Here is a 15,698-nt window from a genome sequence, read left to right on the forward strand (position 1 = left end):
TCTTACCTTTCTGGATGAGTCCTCCTGTACAGCTATTCGTGAGCTCTGTTTACATGTCAGTAAACCTTAAATTTGCTGTGGAAGCTTCACTGGAAAAGTCTGCTAAGAAAGTTAATTTTCAATGTTCATTCTTTCTATATGGAAATCCACAACAGCTCTAACTCTGTAAACTGAGCTTGGGGTGTAATTGTCTTTCTTTACCCACACAGGATGGGTGAAAATGTTAATCTCACTTCAGTGAATATACATTTGCAAACAGGAGTAGAAGGGTTTTCAGTTGTCAGTTGTTATGTGCTGACAATTTCTCTGCCTACTAGATTTCCTAGCTATTAATCACCAGCCTCCTACAAAGCTCAGCAAGGAAGGTCCAAGAGACTAAAGATGGTTTAAAGTTCAAAGACTGATAAGATTATTCTGAATATCCGTTCTCTGAAGCCAGAGTTAGGAGCAGGGGTAATGACATAAGAGTAGGCATGCAAGACTTGCTGTGTGCTGATAAAGCAATAACCCAGTGTAACTGGGAAGCAGAATTAACTGAGAAAGTGATGGTAGAGTGGATAAGCCAGGGAAAATATATCAAGCAAAACGAATGAGCATAAAAAACAAGTCCAGCAATGATTTGGAGGTGTGGCTGCCTGTGACTGTCAGACATAGTGGTGCTCCCTCTGGTGGAACAGCTGCAGTTGAAATGCCCTCATTTTTTTTTTCAGGAAATGAGAAACGGAAGCTTTGTGAGTGTTGGATTCCTGAGGGCTGGGGAGGGAGATTTAGAAAAATGAAGAAGGCAATGTTGCAAGCATACAGAAGAAAATGCATGTTTCAGTTCATTTGCTACATGTGAGAGACAACAACTCAAAAAGTATGGAGAGAGGGTAACAGCAAAACAGAGAGAATAAAGATAGTTCAGCAGATACAAAAGTGATGTATATAAATAGAAGAAAAGCTTGAATCCCTTTTTTTATAAAGGAAAAAAGAAGAAAAACTGACAAGAGGCAATAGAAAATACAGCACTTGTTTCTCTTGGAAGTCAGCATGTCAGAAAATAAGATTATGAGAAATAAAGGTGGTACAAAGTTTACACTGCTGGCACCAGAAGACTTTTCCTGAAATGAAACTCATAACTATAATTCAGTTGAATTTATCTTTTCCTGTATCTAAAGGTCCATACATACTACTTAGTACTAACTGACATACAGAGTTACCAAATAATAGTGTGTACAGCCATAAGCTGAGACACGCAAGGGCAGAATTCAGATGTATCTGTGTATCAAAGGGTACAGACTGCCACAGAACTGACATTTAAAAAAAAAAAAACAAAAAAAAAAAACACAACAACACAACTTTGATTTAAATCCTGAAGTACCCAAATTCAAGTACTTAAATCCTAGTATGCTTTGTTTTGGTTTTGGTTTATTTTTGCTTTGTTTTTGCTTTTTACATAAGTGGCCTACGCACTTCAGCTGTTTTGGATTTGCTGGCCCCTGATTGTTTTGTTATTTGTAACTTTTCACCAAACCCTTTTTAACAGATCATCAGTGCTACAATGGTTCTGGAGCAGATTACAGAGGGACAGTCAGCGTTACCAAATCTGGCCACACTTGTCAACTCTGGGACTCCCAGAGTCCCCACAACCATGACCTGACAAGTGCACAGTTTCCAGAGCTAGGTGGAGGACATGCATATTGCCGTAACCCTGGAGGTCAGATGGATGGGCCTTGGTGTTTTACAAAGAATAAAAACGTACGCATGGAACTGTGTGACATACCTTCTTGTAGTATGTATTCTCTTTCTTTTTTCCCCTACTACTGCCCCAAATCCCATGTGATTTTTAATTGTCCGTATTTTACAAGTGCAATTTACTTGGAGAGTTAAGTTTTCAAATGTTTCACTTACTATAATGTGGCATCCTTGTATTGTGTTATACACATTTAATGTTTTCTTGCCAGATGATAAATTTGTTATCTGTATGAGTTTGGTTCGCTCACATTACTCAGTGATATATTGCTTCTGCTCTGTGTGGCATCTTAGTGAGGATTTTTAGATCCTGTAGAGGGAGATATAACACTGCACTTGGTTGCAGGGAAACTGAGTGAAGCACAGAAGAAGGGATGTCATGAAACAGATGATTGTATCAGAAGTGCCCTACGTTATCTGCTTGTAGATCTTGTACTGCACGAGTGAGAGAAAAAATAAAAAACTGCCTCTCATAGCTTAATGCAGTCTGTTTGCTTCCCTGTATTGGTGCAGACTTCATTCTAGAGCTGCTACAGTGGTAATAGTCATTAGATGTGACAAAGCAATTTGGTACTGTGCTTCATTAGGAAGAAACCCATGTCATCTGCAGCAGCAAATGTACCATGAAAGCCATAAAAATGTTTTTATTACAGATTGCCTGTATATTTAAGAGCGCTCAAAAATGATATGAAATTTCTAAGTTCACTTTTTTCACAGTAACATGATTTGACATATACAATAAATTTCTACATTGCATGTAACATGGTATAAAGTAACGTGGGGAAGTGGTTGTGGTGAAAGCAGTAGCCACAAATAGCAAAACCACAGACTGCAGAAGACTTCCTAGGCAGTTCCAGTGAATGTTTTGGACATCACTGTGCTGTCCTACAGTCTCTAAGTACCAAGTATTTCAGAAAGCTTCCAGAATAGTCTTATTAAATGTATTGATGACCTTTTCATTGCTGTCTCACTGTAACATAAAACCACTTTAATTTTATTAAGTACATAGCAAACGATATTTCTGTCAGTGGGAGGTGAGATTTACTTTATTCTGGGTGGAAGTGGTACCAGTGGAGTTAAAAAGTGGAGAAAGTGCTGATGAAATGGCTGAGGTGAAATGAGAATGCCAGACTGTAACAGTGTGCCCTGGTTTATCACATTGAGATTACTGCTTTATATACTGTGCTGAAGACTATTCACTTATTTTATATTCCCTGGACAAGATACTGCAATTACAGTCAAGGCTATATTCTGCATTTTCTACAACTGGAAGCTTCAAAAATAAAGTGAAATAAACCATATGCTGGTACAGCCAACACAAACTGCATTAAATCTGGGAGTCCAAGTTTATCTTTTGTACTGCTTGCTGCTATGTTTATTCAAATGTATTAGAAATATTTCATGGAAAATTATGAGGAAGGGGAGAGTAACACAACTTCTGTTTTCAATTTAGAGGTGTTTTCTTTTTGTTAAAAAGTATATTGTTAGCAATTATGGCCATTCGTTTTATTTATTTAGTTAGTTATTTATTGTTAACGAATTAAAAATACATATTATAAATGGTGAACATTTCTGTGCTGACAGGTCCACGTGACAACAGCAAAATGGGAATCCTCTACATCCTGGTTCCCAGCATAGCAATCCCTTTGGTTATTGCCTGCCTTTTCTTCCTGGTCTGTATGTGCAGAAACAAGCAGAAGGCATCTGCTGCTACACCACAGCGCCGCCAGCTGATGGCATCTCCTAGCCAGGACATGGAAATGCCACTCATTAATCAGCACAAGCAGGTATTTCTTCCCAGATTTTGCTTAGGGCACAGACTTCCAGTGTGTCATGATTTACCTTGTCTCAGATTTTCTGTGCTGGAATCAAGACGTTTTGCAAGGCACCTAGTTTTCATATTGTGATGGCCATCTACTTTAGTGAACATGAGGTCTCGCATTCACTAGCTGTGTCTAGAAATCTTGCCCTCTGGCAACAGCTTTCAGTACGAAATATTTCATGACATCTGCACTTACCTGTCAATACCCATTCTTGCGTCCTGTCTCAGTGACTGGGAATGTTGTTATTTCTGATCCAATCTTCAGCCTGCAGCTCATTTTCGCTCTTGGTAACAACAAGACTGGTTGGCTTGTTTCAAGCAGGGTGCACAACGGGTTTTCATCTTTAATCTGTTGGCTTGTTCTGCTGGTATTCTTAGCCACCACAAATGGGGAGCTGAGCTGAGATGCAACAGGCTGTGTTTCACAAATGATGGTGAAACAAAATCAGCTTTGAGTTGCAGTCTATAGATCTCATCTCCTGCATATAATTTTCTGGGTCAGTTAAATGATCTTCATGTTAAAATCCTGTTCATATCTAATGCTGAATTTCTAATCATAGCATTTACAAAGCACACATTCTCAAAAGCAATGCCCAGTTTGAAACAGTTGGCAAAATCTGCTCAAGATACGGCATATTTTTTTGCAGGATATTACTGTTTGTAACAAATGACATTGATTTTGTATGATAAGGTGGAGGTTTCACGGCTAAGCCTGGGCTGTGTTGGAAACTGTCTGGTACAGTTCACAGTCTATTGGGCACTAAAATCAGAGCTTGTTCCCAAATCACCTGTTAAAGCCTCTTTCCAGCCTGCTCTGCTCCCTCCTGCTGCAGTGCCCTCTGTGTGAGTCTGTGCTGGCTGTGCCTGGCTTGGCCAGGGACTTCTCCAGCCCATGCTGCTTGGGACATGCCCATCAGATCACCATCATGAACTCCCTTTCTTTCCCTGCTAGTTGGAGATGGGAGGCAGTATCCAGGGATTTCTGACTTGGCTTTGCCAGCTTTTCCTTCCTGTATCAGAGGGAAGCTCCTTCCTCCTTCTGTTCCTCTTCTTTCCCACTCTTTGACACAGCTTGTTCAAGTTTTCTCAGCACCAGTGATGTGTACTGCTGCCCATAGGCAGGGGCTGTTGCTATCGTGCGATGGAGGAGGAAAGATAAATCTGATATTGGAGAACTGAAAGAGGGAGTGTTCAAACCTTCTTTTATTGGAAAGGATGTTCCAGTTCATTCTGCAGCTGCCAACTCCTCATTCAGTTCCCATGGCCTTTTGAGAGTGGGCACATCTGTGCTGAACTGTAGGGCAAGTGCAGTTGCATTTAATAGGTATCGTCATTAGCCTGACTTACTCTGAACTGATTATTCATCTAGCTTGCAGGAAATATGGTAGCTCCTTTATTGAAATAATTAGGCTCATCATCTTGCAGCATAATTCAATTTACACTTCTGATAATAGTATAACTAATTTCAAGGTAAACTGTAAAATCAATATGCTGGTGTGAATATACAAAAAAGTTGAAATGTTATTTTGACACATTTTATCTTCCATTCAGAGCACTGTGAGCTTTTCTTTAATAGATTCTGTTGTTCAGAAGCACTGTGATTTTTTACTGATTTTCTTTTTTTTTTGTTTTGTTTCAGGCTAAACTTAAAGAAATTAATCTGTCTACTGTACGGTTTATGGAAGAACTAGGAGAGGAGAGATTTGGAAAAGTCTACAAGGGGCATCTTTTTGGTACTGCACCAGGTGAACAAACGCAAGCTGTTGCTATCAAGACACTTAAGGACAAAGCAGAACTGGCTCTTCGGGAAGAATTCAAACATGAAGCAATGATGAGATCACGATTACAGCACCCAAACATTGTTTGTTTGCTGGGAATTGTGACAAAGGAACAACCCATAAGCATGATTTTCAGTTATTGCTCCCACAGTGACCTGCATGAGTTCTTGGTGATGAGATCTCCCCATTCAGATGTTGGCAGCACTGATGATGACAAGACAGTCAAATCCACTCTGGAACCAGCAGACTTCTTCCACATCGTGACTCAGATAGCTGCAGGAATGGAGTATCTTTCAAACCACCATGTTGTTCATAAGGACTTAGCCACTAGAAATATATTGGTGTTTGATAAACTGAATGTGAAAATATCTGATTTAGGCCTTTTCAGGGAAGTTTATGCTGCTGATTACTACAAACTGATGGGAAATTCCCTTCTTCCTATCCGTTGGATGTCCCCTGAGGCTATTATGTATGGCAAGTTTTCTATTGATTCAGATATATGGTCATATGGAGTTGTGTTGTGGGAAGTTTTCAGCTATGGCCTGCAGCCTTACTGTGGTTATTCTAACCAGGATGTCATTGAGATGATCAGGAACCGACAGGTTTTGCCATGTCCTGACGACTGCCCAACATGGATATACACTTTGATGTTGGAGTGTTGGAATGAATTTCCCAATAGAAGACCAAGATTTAAAGATATACACAACAGACTTAGAACATGGGGAAACCTTTCAAATTACAACAGCTCAGCACAAACCTCTGGGGCAAGCAACACCACACAAACAAGTTCTCTCAGCACAAGCCCTGTCAGTAACGTCAGCAATGCTAGGTACATTGGACCAAAGCAGAAAACTCCAGCTTTCCCTCAACCGCAGTTCATACAAATGAAAGGGCAGATGAGACCGATGGTCCCACCTCCTCAGCTCTACATTCCAGTCAATGGTTACCAGCCAATGCCCGCCTATGGTGCCTATTTGCCAAATTTTTACCCTGTCCAAATTCCAATGCAAATGGCTCCTCAGCAAATGCCCCCCCAGATCATTCCCAAACCAGGCTCCCACCACAGTGGGAGTGGATCCACCAGCACAGGCTATGTAACAACGGCTCCTTCCAATGCATCGGTGGCCGACAGGGCTGCTCTGCTCTCAGAGGGCACAGATGACACGCACAATGGAGCAGAAGACATTGCTCAGAATCCTGTCCAAGAGGAGGAGGAAGAGGAGGGGTCTGTGCCAGAAACAGAATTGCTGGGTGATAATGACACACTTCAGATGGACGAAGCAGAAATTCAGTCTGAAGCCTAAGGAATGTGGCCTCATTACTAAGGATTTTACATCACTTCTGTGATTGGAGACTGTAGATCTTTAGGCTAAAGATCAATGAATTTGATTTGACTAAAAGAAGCACAACCAAAAATCTACACGCATGTAAATTACAGCAATAATGATATAATGGGTTTATTGACCATTGTCACCATCAGCATTTTGCAAATATGATGGTATGGAATTGCTGGGTTCAATCTTTTTTACAGTCCTACAGTTCTTGAGGGAAGCTGCTTTTCAGTAATGTACTGTTGCTGTGCAACATATTGCTGAGTAGCATTGCACATCATGTATATCATGATATGTGAGTGTAATGTTAGTGAATTATGCTTAAACCAATAACACAAAAAGGAATCCAACTACAGTTGCCCTCAGCATATAGAAGTGCCCTGGTTGTGATGAACAGCTTAGTTTATAGTATTTATCTCTTTGATATAATGGACACAAGATTGTTGTTTGCTTTTTGAGTCTGAAAAACTAACAAGTTGAGAATACTGATCCGTGGTTGTATTATAAGAAAAGTAGAGAAACTGAACATAAAATTGGCTGTGCTGAGTGAGACCATGGGTCTGTCTAGCCCATATACATGTCTCCATAGACAGTCAATAGTGCTTGCCCAGGGAAGAGTACAAGGGCAATTTCCCTTGAACCGTTTCCCCAGGGTATTTCTCCAGGCTCCAGCAACTTGTGGCTTAGGGACTTCCCAAGCCAGAGGTGGATTTTTTTTGTTGTTGTTTCATTACCTTCAATGGAATTTTCTTCCATGAATTTATCCAAAATGATTGGGAACCCACAAAAACTTATAGCATCCACAACAACCTGTGGAATAACATGAGAGAAGAGAGGATGTCTTTCTTTCATCATTCCCAATGAATGACTGTGACAGAAGCTTCCAAATGACATCATCTGACTGCATTTGTGGATGAAAGTATTTCTTCTCTGCTGTGTATTTTCAGCAGCAAGCAGCCTTAATACACTGTTAATCAAAAATGGGGATATTGTAGGTATGCACTAACTTAACAATCCAACTTTAATTGCATATTGGTTGTCAAGTAAAAAAGGCTCCACATACATGTTCCTACATTGTAAAAATGTTGGGGTTTGTGCGGGGTTATAAACTCACTTGATTTACTGCAATTACTGCTGGATTGCATGTGAAACCATGTATTTTTTTTTCCTGCCTCTTTAGTGAAAATGGTTCTTTGAACTTTAGAAGACCAAAATAAGCAATATTGTACAGAGCGCTGGTTTTGTCTTCTATTTGCAGGATGAATCATGTACAGACCTTAAAATGTAATTTATGTTTTACTACATTTTATATACCTTTTTCTTTGAAATATTTGGATTTTTTGAACAAATGACTTTATAACTTAATCATTTACAATATTCACATGTGGTACAGTTTTATTGTATTGCTGTTTCCTTTTGTTAAACATGCAGACTGGTCCATACATTTCACGACTCTTTCTGTAATACAAGAAATACACATTCTCGTTGTAGTATTGTAGCCAACACACACTATAGCTATAAGTTGTACGTCCAGAACATGGAGTATTCAATAAAGTAATGCAAAAAGTATGATTAAGTATGTTATCTTTATAGTTCCTACGGCTGTTTTTTTGTTGTGGTACACGTCAAAGTAGAAATGGCCACAGTCCCTTAGGTTACAGATATCATGCCTAAACTATTGATTGTTTTGTTGTGCGTGGTTTGGTGTTTTTTTTTTTTTTTTTGTTTTGTTTTGTTTTGGTTTGGTTTGGTTTTTTAATTACATGGGGATACATTTTAAGTCATGTATCATTGTGATCTAAACTCTATGTTCATGGTATGGCAGCGTTACTTGTTTCCAGCATTTCACCTGGATTTGGAAATGCACTGGTAGGAATAAAATATGAAAACTTTATTGCTTGTGTTAATATAATGCAGCTTTGGGTGCTATTAATAAATAAAGGATAAATAAAAAGAAATGTGAAGTTTATTTACTCTAAGTTCTTTGTTTCTCCTAGGTTTCTTGTTCTCATGTTCATATACTTCATTAATCAACTACATTCATCCATGTAGTTGGATGGGACCTGGACAGGACCTGGACAGGCTGGAGAAGTGGGCCCACATGAACCTCATGAGGTTTAACAAGTCCAAGAGCAAGGTGCTGCACCTGGGTCTGGGCATCTCAGACATGAGTAAAGACTGGAAGAAGAACTCACTGAGAGCAGCCCTTTGGAGAAGGACTTGGGTGTTCTGGTGGATGAAAGGCTCAGCATGAGCCAGCAGTGCATGCTTGCAGCCCAGAAGGCCAACTGTGTCCTGGGCTGCATCAACAGAGGACTGGCCAGCAGGTCAAGGGAGGGGATTATCCCCCCTCTGCTCTGCCCCTCTGAGGCCCCACCTAGAGTACTACACCCACATCTGGGGTCCCCTAGCAGAAGAAGGATGTTGATCTGTTAGAAGGGGTCCAGAAGAGGGCCACGAAGATGATCAGAGGGCTGGAGCACATCTCCTGTGAAGAAAGGCTGAGAGAGCTGGGGCTTTTCAGCCTGAAGAGGAAAAGGCTCTGGGGTGACCTAATTGCAGCCTTTTGGTACTTAAAGGGGGCTTATAAAAAAATGGAAAGCAACTTTTTACTCAAGCAGATAGTGACAGGACAAGAGAAATGGTTTTAAATTAAAAGAGGGGAAATTTAGATGACAGATTAGGAGGAAATTCTTCACTCAGAGGATGGTGAAGCACTGGCACAGGTCTCCCAGAGAGATTGTGGATGCCCCATCCCTGGAGATGTTCAAGGCCAGGTCAGATGAGGCCCTTGACAACCTGATCTAGTGGGAAGCTGAAATAAAAGGCAGGAGGGATTTGGGTATAGCAGTCAAATGTGCCAAAGCAAAGTCTTGGTGCATGACAGCATTTTCTTATGGTTCATGTCTCCCAGAGCACAAAGAGCCAAAGGGCTATAGTATCCGATGGTGCCTTGGGCAACCACATTGAGCAGCTGACTCCTGTATACAGTAAGCACTGTAGATGGGAGAATGGAATGGAATAGGGCAGGGAGGACTGGTGTGTCATAGTCTAAGTGGGGAAACTAAGTGATAAAACTAACTTGCAGATGTGCATTCCTCCTGCACCATGCTGGTGCAAACTAGCAAGACCACCATCTGCATCCAGTTCTGGCACTGTCTGAGATTTGAGTAATTGAATGATCCTTTCAGCTGCCTTGTCTATTTGGACTATAGGGAGGACAAAACCATAAACAGCACAATATAAACAAGTATGTAAGAATAAAGGATACATCCACAGTGCAAACTGAGAAGTACAATTGGCCTTATTATTACAAGCTTTGATAGGCAGCTTCATTCATTCACCATCATATTCTCACCATCATGATTCTCAGTTTCCTCTAATGATTTTCCTGAAGTCTGACCCAGAAAGACATATTCGTTGCATGGCTTTGAACATCATAATAAGTCAAGGGGAAATTTCTTCATAGTAACTGTAACTCAGACTTTTATTACACATATGAATTTGAATCTTGTTTCTTACATTACCGGAAGAATTTATTAGATATCACTTGACTTCATGTTTGGACAAATCATTTCAATGGCCATGTGGGACTGAAGGAAGTAGGTCAGATGCTTACTAGGCAAGAGCTCAGGGACACTTTTTGGGATGAAGCACTTTTAAAAGATGTCAGACCTCAAGGTGTTTGCCAAACAAATATAAGGATGAAACAGCCACAGTCATATAATCAAATAATGTCATGTTTTACTGTTTTTAGTTGGACCTTGAATAAACAGTAACTCATAGTTGCTAGCTGGCTAGAATCTACCAGAAAATATTCTCTGAAAGAGCACTCCAGTTACCCTACAATATGAAGAAGAAATCCGCTAGCAAAGTCAGATTCTATCTCAAAGAAAGTTCTGAATTCATATTGGAAGGAATAATATACTTTCCTATCGTATAAATAAGTTTACAAAATGTTATTGCATGGCAAAAGTCAAGTTTAGGGAATTTTCTCACAGACACAGGGAAAGGAGTACTAGAAGATACAGTATGAACAATGACATGGCTCTGTGAATGAGGTTTACTTTTATATTATTAGAAAACTGAATTTTGGTCTCTTTCCTTTTTTTTTTTTTTTTTTTTTTTTCTTCCCAAAGTGACATTGTGTAATCTTTTACTTTTGCCCAGCTTGCACATATGACAAATTACTGGCTCCCTCAGTCAGCTATATGAGGTTTGGACAATCAAGGAGTATTATTATATGTGCTCAGCTGGCAAGGTGAACCAAGCCCATGATAATCTGGTAAGGCTTTCCCTAGACCAAAATGTACTGCAGCTACTGTATTAAAACATAGGAGAGTTAGTTTTACAGGGCTTCCTTTCCAGAAAAATTCTGTAAAAACACTTTGTACCCAATTCTCCTGTCTTGCCCTATGCTGGGTGTTGAAGACTGTAGCACCAGGACTCTAAAGCCACTGCTCTTCCTTGACAGATACTTAGTGGGGGCTCCTAACACTGGGTTACAACTGCAGAAGGCTGGGTCCCTTGGCTTGTTATGTGATCCCAAGTATAAGGCAATCTCTGCACGTGCATGCATACCTACTTTTAGAAGACAAGATATAAGACAATAGCACCATGTTCAGGGCCAAAAGAAAAGTATGTGGATGCACATACGAATGTACATGCACACAAAAAGCAAAGGGCAATGCATATTCAGATAAATACAGTTCAGTAGGGGATGTTTCTTCATTTACCCTCTCTGGAATGTGCAGATGTTCCAGGGCTGCTTGAGGTATTATGCAGGTTTGAATCCAAAACTAGCTCCTCCTAGTGCTCCAGAAACTCTTTGTTTGGCAGTACTTCCAGTCAGCCACAGTACTTGGGATTGTGCCAGGAAAAAGTCTGGAGGACAGCTTGGCACAAGGACTCCTCTGGAGCACTGCTCTAGTGCTTTGGGGGCTCAGCCAAGCATTTCATATGGACCTCAGAGTATGGATACCTACCCTGACAGATCTGTGCAAGTGACCTTTAGAGTAAAGTACTGCTATGCTGTAAAGCATACATGCTGTTGTAGCATGAGTGTGACTCCAGTCAAAATTAGGTCTTATGCAAAGTTTGTCTTCAGTGTTTCTTCCTGCCTTGGTGTAGGTGGCTTCTGGCTTGCAGAAAACATGGATGGTAGGCTCCTTCTGGAAAGACATGTATTTCAGGGTCCACCAAATTGCTATTACTGAGCTTAGAGAGGTTTTGTTGGTGATACTGAGTGGCCATGTGAAACCCCACCATGCCCAGAGGAGAAGAGATAGCACCGGTCCTTTGAATAGCAGCATGGATGGTGGGCCTACTCCTATGGGAGCGTATAGTGTCCACACCAAGGTGCAGGACAGCTGGGCCACAGCTTGAACAGGTATGCCTGAGGTCCTGCAATCAGACACAACAGCAAATTGCCTGGCTTAGACAAGTATCCAGACCACTCAAGTTTGGTGGCCCACAGTTGGCCTGGTGCACCCAGAAGAGCTGAGAGCAGCCTTGTGAGGTTTCTAGCTCAGGCGCAGAATGGGTATCTCCTTGTGTCAGCTGCAGGCACTTGACTGTCAAAAACAGGTGTGGGGGAGCTTTGGGGCCTTTAGGTGGGGAGAAGGTGGAATGTCAACCATCACAGCTATGCTCCCAATCTCTCCCCAACTCCTGTGTTGAGCATCTCAGCACTCTGCCCAATCCAGGCCTGGTCCAGTGTACTTTACATAGAGTACATTAAAAGTATGGTTCTACATTTTAGCTGAAGTTAGCTAAAATGAAGCTGAATGTTAGCTAAAATGAAGCTGAAATTAGTGAATCTTTAGCAAGATTGCACAAGCAGAGGGAAGTAATATAACTGAGGTTATGGCAGGAGCTGGAAATAGTATGGGGTTCACAGGGTTGTAAATCTCCAGAAGAGTCGGAATTTAAAATAATACAATACTGAGGGAACGCAGAATCCGATGTAGTTACTTCTCATTTTTATTGATCTGAAAGAGGAACTTTACTTTATCTCAAATGCAGTGTACCTGATGGTTTAACTGTCCTTTTAAAGACCTGTGTCTAAAACTGGAAATAACCCATCTGTTTAGTAGGTTCTTTTGCTAACTCTAAAACTGGTGGAATTAGAAAAATAAAACAAAATAAAATTAATGCTTTCATTTAATTGAACATTGGTTTCCATGCACAAGGTAATAAATAATCATAATGGAGATTTACAGAATATGGCTTTTATTGCCAAGTATTTTATATTTGTTACCGGAGAAGATGTTTTATGTAGGAGCCACCCTCCACATAGTGTTTCAAATTTCTTTTCAAACTACTAAAGTGGTCACTGGAGACATTGTGAGCTATTGTAATTTCGATTCATAACAATCAGTTTTAACAATCTTACAAAGAAACCTAACTCTAATTCTTAGTCTTCTTTAAAGGTAACTATTTGATATATATCACCATTAATAAATGAAAGGAATTCCTTTCAGAACCACAAAGGACATTGTAATTAACAACATGATTGTAGGTAAGAAAATAGGCAGCAAACTAGAGAAGTAATTGACCACATAGGGACTGTCTCTTAAGTCATTTAAAAACAGAAATATTTCAGGTGCATAGCATTAATTTAATTTAGATGTAATATGATTGCAGCTGAGGCTGATTATTCTTGAACTGAGGGAATAGTCTGTGGTTTTACAGTTACTGTAAAAATCTACAGCTCTTAATTCTATGAATACATTTTTCATAAACTGACATGGTTTACCATTTAATTACTTTCACATCAGATTTAAATTAAATATATATTTGAGAGGTAAGCTGAAATATTAGGAGAAATATCTTCTAAAAGAGCTAATAGCCATGTGTTTTTCATACCAAGAAGGGGATGTTGTGTTTCAGTTTTTCCCACTGTCTTGTTTTCACATCAAATGTGTCTCCTTAGTGCATTTTTCTGTTCCCAGCTGTTAGGTGATCATTTCTGCATAAATTATCAGGGAAGTACTTTAAATTATAACCTGTTAACACTGAGAGAACTGGGAATAAAGAATTTGTTTCTTTATGAAATGAAGGTATTATGTTCCATCTTTGCTTCCTCTGTTCTTTTTCCTTTAATATATTCTTTGCCCTTGCCCTCTCTTAGGTATTTCTCAGAGGACAACCACAACATTCACTAATGCATTTCCTCCATATGAAATATTGTTCTCAAAAGACAGACCCAGTTTTTATATTTATAAATAGATATGTTTGTGAATGAACTCAGTCTTGACATGTTGAAAAGCATGCAGTGGTAAAAGCGTAAGGGTTTTGTTGTTCATTAACTTGCAAACCCAAGCATTTCCAAACAAAAGGGTGTGTGGAAGCAATGACTTTGGTTTTCAGTGTAAGTTCACCTCTGACTTTGCTGTGGCCTCTACTTCTACATTCTGTATGATTTTCTAACACTTTTCTGTCTTTAAAGGTGCTGGCTTTTTGTCAACATTCTGCAGCATCTTTGTTTATAATGGGTGACTATATTTGTAATTTTTTTACTCATTCTGTTAACCAGGTATCTGAAGTGAGCAGTTACATTCAGATAGTCATCTGCAGCCTTTAATTAAGCAATTTATTTCCATTGCACTCAAATCTTGAGTTATCTCTATAAATTAGGAATGCAAGTCTTATTTGTAAGATTAGCTAAGTAAATTAAAACTTTGTTTCTACAGCACGAAGTGGATGTTGTGGGAAAAGTGGATTGTTGTGGGAAATGCTCCCATACAAAAGACTCTTTTGACAGACTTCTAACTTCAGTAGAAAAACTTGTTAGTATACCTTAAATCGAGTACTTGGAAAGTGTGAAGACAGCAAGAGGTTCAGCTAACTAACCAGCTCCCTGTTGGACATGTGAAGAAATGTTCCTGCTTCACTATGAAAAAAAAGGTATTAATGTGAGATTGTGGGGGTGAGGGTGCATCTGGCATCCCACAGATGACATAAAGAATGAAACACATCCCTGGTTATCTAAAGGACTGTTCCTGGGTATGAAAAAATGTGCTTACAGTAGACCAATGCTTATAGAATTGGAGAAAGAAGAGTTCACTAACTATATGCATTACTGTTTCATGTGGGTGTGTTATCTTGATGCCTGTTAAGGGTGCTTTTGTGGAAAGAGCTACTCCATGTTGAAAAAAAAAAAAAAAGAAATCAACCCAAACCACTGCAATATTAATTTCTGAAACAGTTGGGATTCTTCAGACATTCTCCTAAAGACACAGCAAGGGATTCTACCGGTCCTCCTTACCTTCTTTGAGCTCAGGCTGGTCAATTCATCTGACTCTCTGTGATGGAGGTGACTCAGCACAGCAGGAAGTCAGAGGCACAGGACTCATTACTGGGCAGCAGCTTTATGGTGACACCGTTGGAGGTAGCAGTCTGCTAAACAGACTCTAACTAGGTATTAGACACTGCCCTAACTAGACGCAAATCTCCATGCCTGCTTATCTTTCCTAACAGTGTTTTTATGATGTGTGGGATTAAACACAGACTGAGTGCCTTCCCATGCTTCTTGTGTTGTGCAAAATTATTCAGCCTTCTGTTGTTGTTTCTTCTGTAAATAACAATGTTTTGGACTGCATATGGGTATTCTGAGGGGAAACTCATGAGATACAGGGGTATTCATACTACAGGAAAACTTATTAGCCTCCTGATACTGTATGCCTCATGCTAGAAATGTCATGAGGGCATTACAAAAAGCCATCTTCTCCTGCTGCCCAAAAGATTATTGTGTCAACTGCTTGTGATGTTCTCGGGCTTGGTCTGGGCTACAGACATACTGGACATACTGGAGGCACATGTAGCTTTTTTTTTTTTTTTTTTTTTGCCTTTTTTGTGGGAAAGAGGGGTTTGGGGGGGGGGGGGGGGGAGGAGGAGAGGGATATTGGTCTGAAATGAGTAGGTGCATCTTATAATGACAAATGGTCTTGAGGCCTGAACCAAAGCCCATTGAAGTCATTGGGAAAAACTCTTCAGTTTCAAGAGATTTTGGATTAAGGCCATAAGAAACAT

The 15,698-nt window shown here is 40.0% G+C and overlaps 1 protein-coding gene across 1 annotated transcript in view; it reads left to right on the plus strand.

Annotated features, from left to right (window-relative positions):
* Positions 1-8,486, plus strand: part of ROR2 (receptor tyrosine kinase like orphan receptor 2) — a gene marked incomplete at its 5' end in the record, with an annotated part of 48,020 nt that extends 39,534 nt beyond the window's left edge. Inside the window, 3 exons of the mRNA XM_084305574.1 lie at positions 1,529-1,774; positions 3,319-3,521; positions 5,196-8,486. Of these exons, the coding sequence (XP_084161700.1) occupies positions 1,529-1,774; positions 3,319-3,521; positions 5,196-6,638 (1,892 nt within the window). The 3' untranslated portion in view covers positions 6,639-8,486. The remainder of the gene's footprint in view (positions 1-1,528; positions 1,775-3,318; positions 3,522-5,195) is intronic.
* Between the last annotated feature and the right edge of the window lie 7,212 nt (positions 8,487-15,698).

This window comes from Netta rufina, assembly GCF_964035555.1.
Source record: "Netta rufina genome assembly, chromosome: Z".
In the NCBI taxonomy this organism is placed as follows: Eukaryota; Metazoa; Chordata; class Aves; order Anseriformes; family Anatidae; genus Netta; species Netta rufina.